At 46.6% G+C, this 19449-nt stretch overlaps 1 protein-coding gene across 5 annotated transcripts in view; it reads left to right on the top strand.

Annotated features, from left to right (window-relative positions):
• The first annotated feature begins 1189 nt into the window (after positions 1-1189).
• Positions 1190-19449, top strand: part of LMF1 (lipase maturation factor 1) — a 109596-nt gene continuing 91336 nt past the window's right edge. For all 5 annotated transcript variants that reach the window (XM_045570349.1, XM_045570350.1, XM_045570351.1 and 2 more), the window contains exons 1-2: positions 1190-1397; positions 14503-14812. In XM_045570349.1, the coding sequence (XP_045426305.1) occupies positions 1205-1397; positions 14503-14812 (503 nt within the window). In that variant the 5' untranslated portion in view covers positions 1190-1204. The remainder of the gene's footprint in view (positions 1398-14502; positions 14813-19449) is intronic.

The following is a 19449-nucleotide window of genomic DNA, read 5'->3' as shown; positions in this document are numbered from 1 at the left end:
AATGTATATGTCAAAATACGGAACAAGATTTACAAACAAACAAACAAAACCCAGGACAAACATTTGCAATAAACACAAAATAACAGGATCTTCAAAATATAGAGAGCTCTGACAAATGAATAAAAACTCACACCTACCTCAATCATTTGCTTCCAAGTGTCCCACAATTTATCCAATGACCCCTGGGGCTTTAATCCTATTTTACCCAGCACACCCCTCTTTCTTCAAAGGAATGCCTAGGATTCCATCCTCTTGGAGCCCCCTCTCCTGAGCACTGCCTGCACTGCTCTTGCCTCAGAATGTAGACGTGCTGGTGTCCTCACTGGGCTTCTGCTGGGGCCATTCCATTCCACCATGGCTGGAGGTTAGGAATTCTGCCTATCTAACAGCGATTTTACTGACCTGAGCTAACATTCAAGGCCTGCTCTGTCCCTCACCAACGATGTGACTTCCACCATAGCATCCTCCTTGGACAGCAAAGATGAGAAATCCAGGAGGGGACACCTGGCCACACATACATACAGGCAATAACAGCCTGGGGCCCTGGATTGAACCACTGCTCCAGCCTTTCCTCTGTGGGACTGCAACTCCACACACCCCCTGAGCCGCAGAGGGGGTGAAGTACCTGCCAGGGTACTCAGCTGCCCACAGCCCAGCTGCCCCGAACGATGACCAGCACGCCCCCCACCCCAACAAACCCCCTTTTCGTACTGGCCAGACACAAACATTCTAACAGTCTCTTTCCCATTGCATTTCTATTTCTGGAGTGCCTTCTGCCCCCTCCCTACAGTACGGGTCCAAGAGGGCTGCCGTCTAGGTCAGAGAATGCACTGGGAGCCCTCTTCGAAGGGCTAATGAATGAGTGAGTGAACGAATGAATGAATGGAGTTGGTCAACCCCTTCCAAGTGGAGTGATGCTTATGGTTTTCCTAGGTACTCACCTCCTCGACCTTACTATTACCGTGCCCCACACAGTCTGCTGGGGGGACCAGGCGACAACTCCCCGCACGTGGGCGTGTCCTCCGGGTAGCGGTCCGGACCAGAGGGAGTGAGCGTGGCCTCTCTGCTGTGGGCGTGTCCTCCGGGTAGCGGTCCGGGCCTGAGGGAGTGGACGTGACCTCTCTGTTGTGGGCGTGGTCTCCCCACTATGGGCGTGGCCTCTCCGCTGTGGGCGGGGCGTCCCGGCGCGCACTGCTCTCCGCGCATGCCCCTTGACGGCCCCGCAATGGCGGCGCCCGGGGAGCAGCTCAGGAGGCGGAAGGCGGCGGACGCGGGCCAGGAGCCTGCGTCCCCGACGGGGCCAGGGCACGACCCCGCGGGCTGCCCGGCCCGCCTCCGCGCGGGCACCTTCTGGCTGACCAGGATCGTGCTCCTGAGGGCCCTGGCTTTCATTTACTGTGAGTCCGCGGGGCCTGGGCTCCGTGGGGATCGCTCCTCCGCGCGCGCACGCGACTCCCGCTAGTGCCTCTGCCTCGCCCGGTCCCCGGGCCGCCCCCCGCCGTGTGCGCCCGCGCCACTGCACAGGCACCCCACCGCGCGACGCCCTCCCCCGGGGCCCCGGGATCTGGCTGAGGTTTTGGGTAAGATGACCAGACGTCCCGCTTTTGAACAATGTGTCCCCGCGGCGGTTTAAAAAAAGTCCCGATTTTAAACCGCCGCGGGGACACATTGTTCAAAAGCGGGACGTCTGGTCACCTTAGTTTTGGGGAGTGGGGGTGGGGGGCAGAGGAGGCGAAGGGGGCGGTAGGTTTGGTCTTCGCAGGTGACTTCTGGAGCCCACTTTGCCCTCAGTTGCCTGCCCCCTTCTTCTCTAGTCACACCCACCGGCTGTCAGTTGCCGGGACCCAAGTCAGGACCCCAAATTGATGAGGACTGCGCAGGGCACCCTCGCAGGACTTCGGCTGGCCTGGGCGCTACAGAAACCCAGGTGAATTAGTCCGATATGGCCTGTGGGCCGCGAGAACGTGGGCGCCCAGCGCCCTGAGCAGCATCCCTTTCCTGGACACCGGAGCAGCCCAGCTGCAGAGAGCAGTGTCTCCACTCTGTGCGCCTCCCATCCCGCTAGCGCACCCTAACCGGTGGGCAGCCCCTGTGGGACCCTGGGCCTCTGGAACTTGCATCATCCCGGAGGCCCAGCGGGTCCGAGGCGCCCCCCACCCTCACCTCCACCTCCTCAGGTTCCCCAGAGGTTTATTGAAAGCTTTGAGACAGCAGCAGGTGAAGCCTTCGCATTACCTGTGGAGCTGAGTGTGCACATCTGATCAGGCTGAGAACTGCCTGAAAACCCGGCAGCAGTCAGGGGCCTGCCCATCCAGCCTGCGGAGCCCCAGAGAAGCCAGTCTGTGCCCAGAACACCAGCCCCGGGCCTGGCAGCCAGCGCTGAGTCCACCTCCCCCACCCCAGTCCCTACACTCAGGAGGGCGCAAAGGCCATGGGCACTGCACAGTAGGGAACACACAAGTACATGCTTCATGAGCCCAACCTGTAGTCATGGCTAAAACCAAACTCTCAGATTCTTAAACCTATAAGTGAGGGGCAGACCAGTGGGGATGGGGAAGAGTTCCAGGCTGAGATGCCTGGGCGAGTGGTCAGTCAACTCTGGTGCCAGTCCCTGGCAGTGATTGTGTGCTGTGGGCACTGCAGGGCTCACTTCCTTTCTAAATCTCAGTGGACACGTGGTTGCCACTGCACTGCTTCCTGGAGGGACTCCATGTGTCACGGGGTTGCCAATGCGGGCATCGGGCCCAGCCCTCTTTCTCTTTTAAGTTGCACAAAAAATCGTTTTTGCGATGTTGCGTTATCCTCCACAGGATTAAGTAATCATTCTAAACGTTTGAGCTGTCACTCAGTGAAAGATGAAGTCAAGACTGAGTTAATCTGTGAGGCTTTATGAGACCTTGGAAAGGGGAGCCTACAGCAGTGGAAAAACCCCAGTGGCTTGGCTTGCAGAGAGAGAGCACAACTTTATAAAACCTGGCCCTCAGCTTTCCAGGGAGCAGGCTGCCTTTGATCTCCGTGGGGATTCTCTGTTCACTTCAAAAGGAAACAGTTTTGAGCCAGAAGGTCAAGCAGATAGTCTGTGCTGAGCACAGAATGATTGGCTTTGGAGATGCATTTTTTCTTTTTCTGTCTTGCAAGTATGCTTGGGGTAAAATCAGTATTCATGCACAGGTTGTCTAGCTGAGATGGCTGGGGATCCTGCACTGATCTCTCTCCAGTGGGTTCCAGATCTCACTGGACTGGGAGCCACTTCAGAGTCCCTGAAGGCCCAGGAATTGTCCACAAAGCCATAGGGCTCTTCACACATTTCACTTGATGAATTTTATAGTTACTCTCATGGACTACTAATCCCATCACAAGGCTGAATAAGGGACCCTTGCCCTACACTTCCTTCACCCTCCATGCATTTAGAATCCTTCATGTTGTTAACATGCCCGTCTGTTCGTCCACCTGTGAGCACATTGCAGCACAGACACAGTATTTTATTCAGACCCCTCTGTCTTCCAGGGATACCTCCTGCTCCGTAAAATTTGCTTGACTTTGCACACGGTCTTTTGTCATTGTTCTGTGTCACCACCGGACACTTTTCCAACCCTGTTTTCTTCCCCTCTCTGGCCTGCTCCTACACTGTCCTTAGTCCCTGGGTGGGAACACTCAGTTCACAGACTGCACACCTGCAAGGCCCCCTGGCTCTGCCTCCTGTGGTATCCATAATTCCTCAGATCTCAGTCTTCTTATTTCTTGGTTTATTCTCTCTATTTTGGTGGAATATCTCCCCAAACAGCTTTTTAAGAAAGGATATGGAGAAGGTGACCTTTGATGTCTTTTCTTGCATTCATGGAAATGACCAGTTTGCCTGAGTCTACAGATCTTAGTCAAAGCAGTGTTCCTCAGAACTTTCTGGCGTTGAGAAGTCTTCACCCAGTCTGACTCCTGCTCTTATGCAAGTGCCTAACGGGAAACTCTTCTCTGCATACACCTCTGACACCAAATGTGTGAGTTCTTTCCATTAAACAATTCTGACAGTGACTGCCTGGCATTAATCAGACCCCACAGGCTGTCTCAGTCCCATAGGACCATTCCCACTTCCGGCCCCAGCCACACTGTCACCTGTGCTTTTGAGTGGTCAGCTGTAAATCAGGGTTCCATGAGCCCTCCTTGGGTTCCACAATGTGCTAAAAGGGCTCATAGAATCAGGGAATCATTTTCATTACTGGTCTGTTATAAAGGATGCAACTCAGGAAGCACAGCTTCGGAGAGGTGCCCGGGGCAGGTGCGGGAAGGGGACAGAGTTCCCATGCCCTCTCCAGGAGCACCAGGTTCCCAGCACCTCTTCATGTTCAACAACCCGGAAGCTCCCCAAACCCCGTCATTTAGGGTTTTTGTGGAGGTTCCATTACACAGGCTGGTTGATTAAATCACTATTAGCTTAGTCTTTAGCCCTTCTCCCTTCAAGAAGTTTGGGGACAGGGCTGCGAGTTCCAGACCTCTAATCACAAGGTGGGTTCCCCTGGTAACCAGTGCCCTCCTCCAAGGGTCACCCCATGGGAATGAGTCCAGGTAAAGCTGAAAGACTGTGCCAATGAATAGCAACAAGTGCTCTTCTCACCCCATCACTAAGGAAATCCCAGAATTTTTAGGAGCTCTGTGCCAGGACCAGCGATGGAGACCAAAGAAGTATCGCAGGGACGATATCGCAGGGACCCGTTTTTCTCTCTGGAAGCTTTTACAGTCTCCCCATCCTTGCTCTGGTCCTTGTTTTTTAGTGTCAGGACTACGGGAAGTTCCTTCCTTGTTTCTTCTCAGGGGCCCTGGGGAATCTCAAGACTCCTGCCCTATTCTGGAATGTTCTCTGGTCCTATGTAGTCTGCTGGCTTGAGCCCATGTCCCAAACACCCCATTGGGGGACCACCGACCCATCTAGCCTCCCTGTTTGGGTGGATCCTGAAAAGCCGCTTCAGAAAGCTAAACGAGGGTCTGATGGAGAAGATGATGGGCTCCCTCAGGTCCGGGTAGTTGTGCCCCATGTGGAGCCCACCTCTGTGACTTCTGTGACCATCAGGGTAATGGTGGCTGTGCTGTGGGCATCTCCAGAAGGAACCGTGAACATTGGAGCCAATGAAGGACTTTTGACACATGAACAAAATTGCTTATCTCATCAGCTTCACATTGTTACCTCAGAGTCCCTGGGGTAACATTCTTTAAAAATTCAACTTTCAAAGTATCTCAAAGCTAGTTTCTGGTCAGCTCTAATTTCTGGTTTGCGTATAGTGCCTTTTTTGTTTGTTTGTTTAGATGCATCTTGTGATACCATGCTTGTCATGTATATTTTTATTTTTTGCAATTCGTCTAGCCTCTTTCCTTACATTACATATAGTAGAATTTTATTACCGTCCCCCCTCCATTAATTCTCCTTAGTTGAGATCTGTACTCTGAGGTGAATCTCAGCTGCACTTTCTAAAAGGGGTAGCTTGTTATACTTTTGGTGACGACAAATGAAGCCTCCTGGGATCTTGCGGCTCAGCCTGGCTCCCAGATGGCTCCGGAGCGCAGGATTGAAGTCGCAGAGCAGACCCATTCACACCCATGTTTGCTAAGCTCTTAGCTGTTCTTTGGACATTTTGAGGGAAAGGGGGAACCAAAAGAATCCTTACAATCTTGCCTCATTCGGTGTTGTTCTGAGCTCCCAGTGATTCTGAGAGTTTCTGGGACATTCCTTCTTGTTCTCCAGGCCACTCACATTCTAATGAAACACTCTGCTTGGTTTTACAAGCGTCTCTGTAAAATGCTCCCAGTTTGTTTAAAAAACAAACCCCACTGCCCTCCCTCTGAGCTCTCTGCAGCACAAGCCTCTAAAGAAGAAGTATTAGGCTCTCTATCAAAGCCAGAATTTAACCGCCGTCACTGAAAACTGCCTGGTGGAGAATGGCATTTTAGGGATGATTCTGATTCCGTTTTATAGTAATTTATCTGAAAGAGAAAACTAATTTTTTCTTTTTTCTTGACTTTATTGGGTGACATTGATTAATAAAATTATGTAGGTTTCAGATGTACATTCTATAACACATCATCTTTATATTGTATGTTCACTATTCCAAGTCAAGTATCCTTCCATCACCCTTTATCCCCCATTCCCTTTCTTTTTTATTTATACTTATTTTAATTCTCACCTAAAGATATGTTTTTATTGATTTTAGAGAGAGAGGAAGGGAGAAAGAGAGAAGCATCAATGAAGAGAGAAACATCAATCGTCTCCATGTGGGGAGTGAACCCAGAACCTTTTGTTGTATAGGATGATGCTCCTACCGACGAAGCCACCGGTCAAGGCTCTTTTTTATGTTTAAAGAACATTTGCAGACATCCTGATAATGCATGCATAGGTATACAAGTGGCCTGTTTACCTCTGGCGGGAGAGACTGAGCCTTCCTGAGGCTGGTTGGTTGGTTGGTTGGTTGGTTTCGCTTTGAGATCCTATGATTTTTTAAAATTTTTGTTTATTCTTTCTACTTAATCATTTCTGTAACAGGAGTGGACATTGAAATAGTTTTATTTTTCCTGAAATTGGAATTCAGTCTGCTTTCTTTCTTTTTTTTTTCTTTCTTTTTTTTCTGATAAGTAAGCTAGGAAGTTTCCTATGCTTTTTACCTTAGAATTACTTTTTAAACTATTTAATTGGTGAGACAAAATCTCATTTTTTCTTCGATAGATTTGGGGTGTGAATTGTGGTTTTGGGGAGAAAGACATCCAGCTGTTTGGCTGTTGGTGATTAGGTCCCCGTGTGGAAGAGCCCAGGTGGGTCTGTCGCGTGTTAGGACCAGGCTGAGTCAGGAAAGAGACATGCGCACAGAGCTCTCTGCTGCCCTCCGACCCGGCCTTCTGCCGTATCACAGCCCTCTACATCTGCTGTGTGTCTTGGTCAAGTTCTACTTTTCCCGTCCATTCTCTGTCCTCTGGGAGCTCATCACTGAGTCCAGCCCATGCTCCAGGGGAGGAGAGGACTCTGCTACCCTTTGGAGGAGGCATTTCCATTATCCGGAATTTCTCTGTGAGGAAGATGTGTCTTCTCCCCGTTTATTAACCCTCAGAGTTAATTTCTCTTGGGATTGTGGGTGCGCCAATGCTGTTACTCATTGTGGTGTCAAATGCCTGGCTCTGGTTGGTGGTGGGTCTTCCCACTTTGTCCCATGTCCCTGTTCTTTATCCTCCCAGCACTTCCTTCCTTTCTGGTACTGCAGGATGCTACAGCTCCTTTCATATTTCCTACACTTAAACACAGCCTTTCTCCAGGAGCCCTGGTTCCTTTTATTAGAGAGTATTAGACACTCAAGTCTGGGTGTCCATTGCTTTCAAGACCCTCTTAGTGGACAGAGCTAGGTTATATATGTGTGTGTACACCCATGTATGATTGCTTCTCTGCATATCCATGTGAATATCTGTTCAGGTACATGTGAGATTTATTGCCCTGGCATCTCCGAGTCTAATCCAGTGCACAGGTGGACGGACTCCCATTCTTGCTTGTCTGCAGCTTTCTTCTCCTTCGGTGAGAAATCTTACCCGGTTATCCACCACAGTTTGTTTATTTGCTCACCTCCAGTACACATGCAAAGCAGTTTCAGAAGTGTCCACCTACCCCCGTGAGAAAAACCAACTAGACTCCAATGTTTATATACAATTCCTTTTGTCTTTGTCCTTACAGTTTTCTCTCGGAACATTTTCCAAAGTTACTTAGGCCAGCCCTTCGTTTACCCTCCCGTTCAGTGTGGTCTGTTATACATTTGCAGTAGAGTTCATTTGTCACAGTCTGCATTCCATCCTGGCATCCCCTGACCTTCTAGCTAGGTTGTTTTGATAGTCTGTATACATTAAGGTTCATTTTTTGTACAGTTAGGCCTATGGCTTTTGACAAATGCTTAGTTATCCATCATGCAGTATTCTGTATGTTCTATCCCCTGAAAATCGCCTGTGCACGTAGTCACCACTCCCCCCTACCAGCTCCTGGCATGCTCTGCTCTGCGCTGTCCCTGTGGTTTTGCTGTTTCTTGTGTGCCAAATGAATGGAATCCTGCAAGATGTAGACTTGGGGTCTGGGGTCTTTTACTTAGCAAAATGCACTTAAGGCTCATCCATGTTGCATGAATCAACAGTCCTGCATTCTTGTCTCAATATTATTTCATTGTATGAATGTATCGCTGTTTGTTTATCCATTTCCATGTTGAGGGACAATGATGTTTGTTTTCCAGTTTTAGCAATTATGAACAAAGCTCCTATGAACATTTGCATGCAGTTTTTGTGTAAATGTGTTTTCAGTTCACTTGGGTGAATACCCGAGGGTATAATTGCTGGATCATGTGGTAAATCTATGTTTAACTCTACAAGGAACTGCCAGATTCGTCCAGAGTGGCATACCAATTTGCATTCCCACCAGCAATGAATGAGAGTTCCTGTTGTTCTGAATCCTCTGGAGCATTTGATGTTTTCAGTTTTTTGGATTTTGGCTGTTATGATAGGTGTGTGGTGATACTGCATTGTGGTTTTAATCGGCATTTCCCCAGTAACAAATGATACTGAGCATCTTTTCATGTGTTTATTTGACATCTGTGTATCTTCTTTGTGTGAAACAGATGCCTTCAATGTCTGTTCATATCTTTTGCCCATTTTAAAACTTGGATTTTTGTTTTCTTATTAAGTTTTAATGTTACTTTATTCTGTACACAAGTCCTTTATCAGATACGTGATTTGCAATATTTTTTACCTATCTACGCCTTGTCTTTTCATTTTCTTAAAAGTATTAATTACAGAACAAAAGTTTTACATTTGATAAAGTACAAATTTATCAGTTGTTTTCTTTCATGGATTATGCTTCTGGTGTTGTATCTAAAAACTCATTGCCAAATGCAAGTCACATAGATTTTCGTCCAGAAGTTCCATACTTTCTTTTTTTTAAATATATTTTATTGATTTTACACAGAAAGGAATTGAGAGGGACAGAGAGTTAGAAACGTCGATGAGAGAGAAACATCGACCAGCTGCCTCTTGCACATCCCCCACTGGGGATGTGCCCGCAACCAAGGTACATGCCCTTGCCCGGAATCGAACCTGGGACCTTTCAGTCCACAGGCGGAAGCTCTATCCACTGAGCCAAACTGGTCCCGGCTATATTTTCATATTTTATATTGAGGGCCATGGTCTTTTTGGAGTAAATTTTTGTGTAAGATGTGAGGTATGTGTCAAAGTTCATCTTTTTGTATATGGACATTCAGTTGTTCCAGTACCATTTTTTGAAAAGATTGTCTTTGTACCTTCATCAAAAATCAGTTGACTGTATTTGTGTACATCTATTTCTAGGCTCTTTTCTGTCCCATTGGTTTATTAGTATGTGTCTGTCTTTTTTTTTTTTTTTAATATATTTTATTGGTTTTTTACAGAGAGGAAGAGAGAGGAATAGAGAGTTAGAAACAACGATGAGAGAGAAACATTGACCAGCTGCCTTCTGCGCACCCCCTACTGGGGATGTGCCCACAACCAAGGTACGTGCCCTTGACCGGAATCGAACCCGGGACCTTTCAGTCCGCAGGCCGACGCTCTATCCACTGAGCCAAACCGGTTTCGGTTGTGTCTGTCTTTTTGCCAGTATCACACTGCCTTGATTACTGTAGCTTTGGAGTAAGTCTTGACATTGAATAATATGAGTCCTCCAACTTCATTCTTTATCAGAATTATTTTGCCTGTTCTAAGTTGGTTTTCCAGATAGATTTTAGAATCACAAAACATCTAGAGAAAACAAAACAAAAATCTAGAGAAAAGGTTGCTGGATATTTTGATTGAGATTACATTGAGTCTATAGGTCAAAGTGAGGAGAATGGGCATGCTGACTCTTCAATCCATGAACACGATGTATCTGTCCATTTATTTAGATTTTCTTTCATCAATGTTTTGTAGTTTTCCACATACAGATTCTGTTAGAATCTGTTAGATTTTTATCTATTCATTTTTTGGTGCTATTCTCATATTGTCAACTATTATAAAATTCAGCTTGTAGTTGTACATTGTTGATATAGGAGGAATACAGTTGACTTTTTGTGTATTAATCTTGTATTCTGTGGTCTTCATAAACTCATTTATTACCGTATTTTTCGGACCATAAGACGCTCCGGACCATAAGACGCACCAGTTTTTAGAGAAGGGAAATGAAGAAAAAAAGATTCTGAAACAAATAGTGTCCTAAAATATTTTATGTGCATTAAAACCCAACATCACAGTCATAAACACATGTAATCAACCCTGTAAAGTAAACAGCAGCATTTAGAACCATTTTAGAGCCGGGCAAGCACACAGAGACCACACAGAGCCGGGCAAGTAAAAAAACTTTTTTTTTTAAAGTATATGTGGTAGGCTATATTTGGACCATAAGACGCAGGGACTTTTTCCCCCCACTTCTGGGGGGGAAAAAGTGCGTCTTATGGTCCGAAAAATACGGTAATTGCTCATCTTCTAGTATGATTTTGGATTTCATAGCTACTGTTTATAAGTTGATGAAGTTTCTTTTTCTTCCTAACTTGCTGAACATTTTTATCGTGAATGGATGTTGAATTTCGTCATGTGCTTTTTATGTGTGTGTTGATTGATATTGATATTATCATATGGTTTTTCTTATTTAGTGTTAGTTTGGCGAACTACATTGATCAATTTTGAGTATTAAACCAGCCTTGCATTTCTGAGATACAATTGTTGTGATATATTATCTTTATTTTTTCTTTTGTGAGTTTCAGTAGTTTGTCTTCCAAGTAATTGGTATATTTCATCAAAGTTGTTGAATTTATGATCTTAGAGAGATTATAGTGTTCTTTTATTATCTTTTTAATGTCTGTGGGATCAATAACAATGTATCTTCTTTTTTAAAATTGACTTCAGAGAGGAAGGGAGAGGGAGAGAGAGGAAAAAAAAATCAGTGAAGCAAAAGAATCATTAATCTGGTGCCACCTGAACACCCAATACGGGAATCCAGCCTGTAATCGGGCGTGTGCCCTTCACTGGAATCGAACTTGGGACCCTTCACTTGGCAGGCTGACACTGTCCACTGAGCCAAACCAGCTAGGGTTAATGGCTTCATTTAAAAAATATATATATTGTTATTGTTTTTTTAGAGAGAGAGAGAGACAGGGAGATGGAGGAAGAGAAACATCCATGTGAAAGCAGGGCACCTATATTGGCTGCCTTCTGCATGCCCCCTACCAGGGATCGAGCCTGAAATCCAAGCATGGGCCCTGATGGAGAATTGAACCAGCAACCTTGGGTGCTCAGAATGATGCCCAACCAATTGAGTTTGTATACAGGCCTTTATGTACAATAACTTGTGTATGTGTTTTATTGGAGTTAAAACACACATACCAGCCATCAAACTGACTCCCGGTTATTCATATTTATCTTATACAAACAAAAACATAGGACACACACACACACACACACACACACACACACACTCACACACACACTGTCCTCTACACTTTTTTTTTTTTTTTAAAGCAAACCGTATCCTGTAGATTGTTCCACGCAGCCCAGAAAAACCTACCTCGCTCTTTTTGACCATCTGAGATCCTAGATGTAGAAGTATTGGGTCCAACCGAGGCTGCAATCGGCTATTGCCAAACTGTCTTCAAAGAGTTTGCATCAGTTATGCCCCACCTGCATTGGTTGAGAAGGTCTGTTAGCTCACACCAGTGTGGGTATTTTCTGGCTTTCTCTCTTTATCTAATATGTGAAAATAATAGTGTTTTACTTTTCATTTACGGATAAGTGTTAGCATACTGATGTATTTTTTAGCTTCATTGAGATGTAATTGATACACAAAAATGTAATGTATAAATTTAATATACATCGTAATGAGTTTTGCATTTCTTTTGAAAACAGTTTTCAACCACTCCAATTCCTGCTTCAGTGTGTATTAAAAAACATGTTTTTAAAAATAAATAAATAAAAACTTTTTTTTGCCCAAAACTAAAGAATTTATTTCAGAGAGGAAGGGGAAGGAAGAGAAAGAGAAATATTAGTGATGAGAATCATCGATTGGCTGCCTTATGCATGCCCCACACTGGGGATCAAGCCCACAACCCAAGCACGTGCCCTGACCAGGAATCAAACCATGATCTCCTGGTTCATAGGTCGACACTCAACCACTGAGCCATACTGGCCGGTCTCCTTTTTTATTCCGATATTGGTGTCTTCTCTCTTAGTTGGTCAGTTTGGCTAGAGGTCTACTAGTTATAGTGACCTTTTCAAAGAACCAACTTTTGAGTTTATTGGGTTTAGGGTTAGGGTTAGGGTTTTTTTTTCTTATTATTCTCAATTTCATTGATTTCTGTTTTTAATTTTAAACAATTTCTTTCCTGCTGCTTGTTTTATAATTTGTTTTTTCCTCCCTGATCTCTTAAAGGAAAAGTTTAGATATGAAACCTTTCTATTTCTCTAACATGGACATTATACTGTAAATTTTCCTTTAAGCACTGCTTTAGCAGCATCCCACAATTTTTGCTATGTTGTTTTTTCAACTTTTATTCAATTAAAAATATTTTGTAATTTCTCTTGTGCCTTTAAAAAACCATGGTTTATTTAGAAGTGTGTGGTGTAATCTGCAAAGATTTGAGTATGTTTCCAGGTAATATCCTGTTACTGATTTCTAGTTTAATTCTATGTGGTCAGAAACATATTTTGTCTATTTCAATTCTACTATATGTTGGTATGTGCTTTATGGTTCATACTGTGGTGTGTCTTAATGTTCCATATATACTTGAAAATACCTTTTAAATAGAATGCTCTGAATATGTCATATAGTTTGTCTTGTTTTTTTATACTATAGAGAAATCTGTAAGTGTCAGTTGGATCAAGTTAATATGTGTAAAGAATATATACATATTAGTATATGTACTAGGTTAGTTCATTTTATATATACATGTGCTTTGTTGTTAGGTTCATGCACATTTAGTATTAAATGTCCATTTGTTGATCCCTTATCACTATGCAATGCCCCCCCCCCTTTTTTATCATTTCTTGTGTTTACATATATTTTGTCTGATATTGATAAAGCCATCCAGCTCTCTTGGATTAGTGTTTGCATGATATCTTTTTCTGTGCCTTTACTAGTAACCTACCTGTGTCTTTATATTTAAAGTGGGTTTTGTATAAGCAGAATAGGCCTGGGTCCTGTTTTTTATTCAATTTGACAAGTTCTATCTTTGCTGATGTGTTTAGAACATTTCCAGCTAAAGTGATCGATTAAAGTCTACCATTTTGTTAGTTATTTTCTATTTGTTCTTCCTATTCTTCATTGCTTTTTTCCTACTTTCTTTTTGGTTAAATGAGCATTTTTTAATTATTTTATTTTAGTGTCTGCATTGATTTATTTCTTTAGAATTGTTTTAAACAATTTTTTTTCTCTCCCACAGGATTTACAATATAATACATTCTAAGTTAGTATGAGTCTAAGTTAGTAAAACTAATTTCCTTTACATACTAGTCTGCCGCTTTCTGTGTGGTGTAAGGTCCTTCTGACAGTGTATTTCCAGTATCTCCCCTCAGTCTTTGTGCTATTTCTTACATATTTTGCTTTACTTATGCTGTGAACACACAGTTCATTGTTGCTGTGTGCTTTGGACCAGGGTGTTGCTGTATGCTTTAGACAAAGGGGTGCCCACTTTCCTGAAAGGGCAGGTGCTGACTGTTACACCTGCGAGCCTAACCCCCCACCATGTTCTCCATCTCAATCTCAGTCCTGCCCGGGATGCGTTTTTATTCACAAAGTGCAGCTTCCGTCTCCTTCAGTGTCGGTGTGTTTTCTACCCAGCCGGGTCCCAGTGGCCATCCCAACGCTCTGTATGGAGCTGCTTTTCACTTGCCTTTCCTCTCTGGGTTTCCCTGCTCCTCCCGTTCACAGACAGCAGTGCTGGGCTCTCCTGCAGCATCTCTGTGCAGCGCATATCCGTGCAGACACTGAAGCCCGAGGACGTGACCGTGCTCTTGTAGGAGTGGGAGTTGTTAGAAACTAATTCAGAAACTTGTGGTTTGAATGGAGGGTAATCATGACTTACATGTAAACATTATCATAAGCTTCAAACACTGTGGGTAGCCCCAGGAGTAGCACCATTGACCAGACTCATGGGTTATCAGGATGTATTTATGATGGGAATGCCATGTGCAATCTGGATGGTTAACTGACCATTTACATTCAACCAGACACACATTTTATATGCATGTATATCTATACATACATATATCGATACAATCTGTATAAGTAATACATATAGGTATATAAACATAAACACGTGACTTCCCCAGGTTGGTCTTCCAGAATTTTCCCCAATATTTTGAGAAATACTCAGACCCAGAGTTCATGCTTTGGTTCCAAACCATTGGTCGGACTCTGCCTCATCTTGCCCAACTGAGTCCCCACACGTTGGAAAAGCACCCACTGGTGTCCACGTTCCTCTTATCCTCTCCTTTTTCTTCCAGTTGTGGCATTCTTGGTGGCTTTTCATCAGAACAAGCAGCTGATCGGAGACAGAGGACTCCTGCCCTGCAGAGCGTACCTGAAGAGTGTGCAGCAGCACTTCCGGGGGCAGGTTGGCTGGGACGCCGTGAGCTATGCCCCGACCCTCCTGTGGCTGCTGGACTGGTCACACATGGACGCCAACCTGGATGCCCTGGCACTGCTCGGGCTGGGCATCTCATCCTTCGTCCTGGTTACCAGCTGTGCCAATATGGTTCTCATGACTGCACTCTGGGTCCTCTACATGTCCCTGGTCAACGTGGGACAGATCTGGTAAGCGGGAAGAGCTGGGCACACGTGAGCCAGGCGTGCTGTACTTCAGCACCTAGGGGGTGTAAAACGCTGCAGAGCAAACCACACCTCCTGGCAGCTGGAGGGGTGAGCAGGCTTTCTTCTTACTTTAGCTCAGGAGAATATCATTATTTTATCGAGGCCAGGGTAGCGACTGCTAATTGCCGAACAACCACAATGCAGGGGCCTTTCTTTGGGAGCAGTCGCTGATTCTGCTGGGAGTGGCATGGCTGCTCCGAGACTGCATGGCCCGCCTCCTGGGCCAGCAGACGGTGAGATGGACGTGGAAGTCACTGGGTGGGCTTCTGGTGGCAGGGTTGAGTTGGGGGCTTAAGCCTGTTGCTCCTTACCCTTTCCTGTCCCTTCCTTGTTAAGAGGAATCTTGACCAGCCAGTGCCAGGTGTCACAGACCAGATTGGCCGCATTGGGGACAATAGGCTTCAGTGCCGAAGGAACCAGAAGTGGTGATGGCGGTGAGGAGAGCAGAGAAGTCCGTGGGATGTGCACAGGGCACATGGGCGTGTCAGGCAGCCTGTGACCTGGATGAAGTTGGGCGCCTGGAGTGTTGTTTCAACTGGTCAAAGGAGGGGGATCCTGCCCTTCTTCCCGGTTCTGGGTTCCACAAATAGGGAAGGTCACCAGAGGAAGCTCAGAACACTCGGGAAGATAAGACCAAGCCTTGACAGAAGGGGTGGGTGTCTGTAGGCATGCCGGAGGCAGATATGCAGGTTGCTATGGGATGAGTTTCTATGTACATGTGTGGGAGGTAGACGTGGGGGTGGATGTGTAGACATACAGGAAATAGACATGGGTGTGGGTGTCTGTGTAGACATGTTGGTGTCAGTGTAGATGTGCACGAAGTAGATGTAGGGTCAGTGTCTGTGTTGACATGTAGGGAGTAGATGTGTGGGTGGTTGGTTGTGTAGACATATAGGAGGTTCAATTCCTCTGGGGCCGCTGTTGGGATGGTCCTTCCAGGGCCCATCTGTCCTCTGGGAGAAAAGCTTTGTCCGGGGTCTGGCAGTCTGTGCTGTGCTGGCCCAGGATGGAGAGGGTCACTGTGTCTTGGGTCCGGTAGTGATGCTTCCCACAGAGGGGTCTTTAACTGAGAAGGTCCAACTCCTGGGCATGAGGAGCTGACCTTCAGTTCCCCTGTTGGTTTATTTTGAATGTCCCACAGCTGTAGCATGGACTGGGATCCCTGCGGCCATCCCCTCTTAGCTCCGTCGTCTGTGCCCTGGTCCCCAATGCACATGCACACGGCTGTGAGAGGGCATCCGGCTGGATCTTCCCGCGCCGCTTCCTGCTGGGGGGCGTGCTGGTTTGTGCTGGGCTTGGGTCGGCGCCAGTGTGAACGAAACTCAGTAGTGTGCAGAATGCGCTGTCCCCAAACTCAGCTTGTTAAAAGGAGACTCAGCATCTCATCACCCCAAAATCCCCTCCACTCTGCCACCCATGGGGCCTTCTATTGACGAGTTACTGTTGCAAGCAAGCACCACTGCAGTCAAAAGCTTGGGATTTCGGAAGAGACTTGGGGAAACTTCAGCACCTGCAACTGTGGTGTGAGTTGCATGCTTTGGAACAAAAGACCGAGGGCTGTGCCACTGGTTACTCAGCTGTGGGCTTCTTTATGAGTTCACACATCTGTTCACAGGTCACTGAGTGACTGACAACCAATCACTATGCACTGTGTTCAATTCCATACAGAAACTGTGTTGGTTTCCAAGAGAGATGGATATATTAAGTATGATTTATTTTCTTTTTATAAAGGACAGAGCAGTGGCCCTGGAAATAGGGGCTGGGGCATGGTAAGGAGTGCCTGGCTGTCTAAGGTGGGCCCTGAGCACAGTGATGCCCTGCTCCTTCCTGCACAGACCTCACGGGTGCTGCCACTTCAGGGCATCCGACCTCCGTGGTGGCCACAGGGGTTCCTGCCCGCCTGCAGTCTCCTGCTCAGGAGTTGTTTACCAGCGCAAGAGGCCTCTGGCTGGGTTTCACTGTGGTGTCCACTGGGCTGCTTTTTCTTGAGACCCATGATTTTAATCCGCCCTAGAAGAAGGAGGATCCCAGACGCCTTTGTCCCAGAGATGGCACGCTCCGTGTGTAACAGGCAGCAGGGGTCATGCCTTATTGTACCTGGCAGCCAAACTTTATCAACTTGAAGTTTTACTTCAAAAAGTATTTTTGACTCGTGTCTAGGATACACTGTCAGGTATGGATAACCCCATGCTTCAAAGTTTGAAAACGAGTCTGAGCACATTTGACCAAAAATACAGGCTTGTATGTTATCATTGGGAAAGATATTCTGCTCCCTTACCTTGGGTATGTTAAAAAAAAAAAAAAAAGTGATTTGAATTAATTTAAGCTCGCTAAAGCAAAATAAAACAAATGACACCTGAGTTGTTTCATGTGGAAAATGTAAAAGAAGAAAACATCTGCCAACAGAGACAGGTGGTGTATTCCCCATGTTCCTGATCCAGATGTCCATGGTCACAGCTGAACTGTGGGCTGGTTTGGCACAGGCGTGGGGGCTGTGGGGTGGGACTCCATGTGCGCCAGGTGGGTGGTTAGCACGATTCAGGTACCCTCCACCCTGACAGTGCCTGAGCTCAGCTTCAGACCCACGTTTCCCTGGGGGGAAGGGGATAGCATTTGAGCTGTCAGAGTGTTATTGAGGGCTTACTGAGAGAGTGAGGACCACTTTAGTGGAAAATGGGCTTTCTTTTTCTGATACCCTGAAATGAAAATTAGACACAATCTGTCCCTTTCATGTCTCCTTTATTTTAAGTTGAGAGGAAAGAGTATTTGTTTGGGATGAGATGCTCAGATAATGGACACCGTTGATGGAACGTCTTTCAAGTGTTGTCCAGCTGGCGTCCTGCGGCGGGGACAGGAAGCCCCCGTGGGGCGAGGAGGCGCCAGGCAGGTGCACATGGCACTTCGCCGGCACTCAGCCCTGCGGCGAGTTGCCCAGCTTCGCTGAGTGCATTCTGTGGCCACTGCCTCCCTTCTCTCCCTTTGCTTTAAACGGGTGTCCCCTCGGCTTCTTCCTGACCCGGACCAGTGTCCACGATGACGTCACAGTGCTGGAATGAATGGCTCAGCACACGTGGGGACCTTAAACAGCCGCCAAGGGAGACAGGTAAAACCCTGTGCTCAGCGGTGCTTTGAGTTTCCAAGCCAGTGTCACGGGGCCGTACGTGACATCCTGCACATGCGCGAACCATGACTGCCCTTCCTTTGCTCTCCAGTCTGGATCCTGACACTTGGCGAGGCCAGTGGGAGCCTAATGAATGCACTTCACGATGGCAGTGGCTTCATTTTGGGGAGAGTGGCGTCAGTCACGCAGTCGGTGCTTCACAGGCTAATAACCCACATTCTTGGAGGCAGCGATCTTACATCCCAGGAGAGCAGACCTTGTAGGGTCCACGTTCAAGTAGATGGACTCAAAGTAGGCCTGGGCGGTTCAGAGCTTGGGGCTGGGTCAGACAATCCCTTGGGTGGGAGGGAAAAGGAGGAGCAGATTTATTATACCTCCTTCGTGGCATTGTCTTAGCCTCTGATTATGTTCTTGTTTGGTTGATGGAGGCCCTCTCTGCCTTCTGAGGATGGGCTGTGGGAGACAGCTGGTCAGGACTTTCTAACATTGATCCTTTCTTTGGACATGGGAAAGGTGACTGGACTCGGGACTGTATTTTACAGGACAGGAGATACGAGTGTGGCCCAGCGCCATGTGGCCAGACATTCCTTTATGCTGGCTACTGCGAGCAGGTAGTTAGAACTCAACAAGGCTGTAGGCTCACAGTAGGGCTGCAGGGTGAGCTCGTGTGGAGGCTCAAGGTTTCTGAGGACACAGGGCAGCAGTGCCAGGTGGCTTTGGGGCCTCAGCTTCTATAGGAGCCCACTTTCTCTCGTTATCAGTCAAGTATGACTGGAATAAGTTTTGATTGATAATGCTCAAGTACAGTAGTGATAACAGGTATCCAAGTCATACTGAGGATAACTTTGGCTGGGGGGCAGTTAAGTGACCACTCTTGGTTCCTTTTTATTTAAATGAGGGGGCCTTCTTAGGAGAAGGCGCAGAATTGTGTCTGTTGGGCTGGGAGACAGAGGCAGCCTGCGATTCGATCGGGCAACAAGGTGCCTCAGGTTAGGTGGCAGGCACTCACTGCTGTGGGACTCTATCCCTTCTTCTCAAATGGGGTGGACTGAGGTAGGGATGCCTTTGAGAACTCGCACTGTTTCAGTCTTCCTACTGAGAATTGGGTTTGTCTGCCCAGATGTTGCCTAGAGCCCCCAGATGTTGCATCCAGTGGAAGGAAGCGTCTGCTGTCCTGACCTAGATGGCCAGTTCTTCCTGGGCCCCAGCCTGCACTCTGTTTTGGGTGCTGGTAAGGAATGGGCAAGGTTGGAGGCGGCTCTCCTGAGGCATAGATACTGGTGCTGCCCGGCTCCCTTGACTTGCTTTTAATTTAATGAACTTCACTTTTTAGAACAGTTTTAGATTTATAGAATTATCACAGAAATAGTGTAGAGTATGCCTCTGTACGCCACTCCAGTTTCTCCTATTTTTATCTTCTTTCATTGGATGGGACATTTGTCACACCTAATGAACCAGT

Source organism: Pipistrellus kuhlii, unplaced genomic scaffold (assembly GCF_014108245.1).
Source record: "Pipistrellus kuhlii isolate mPipKuh1 unplaced genomic scaffold, mPipKuh1.p scaffold_m20_p_31, whole genome shotgun sequence".
Taxonomy (NCBI): domain Eukaryota; kingdom Metazoa; phylum Chordata; class Mammalia; order Chiroptera; family Vespertilionidae; genus Pipistrellus; species Pipistrellus kuhlii.
The sequence above is the reverse complement of the archived record's forward strand: the minus strand, read 5'-3'. Positions and strand labels throughout refer to the sequence as shown.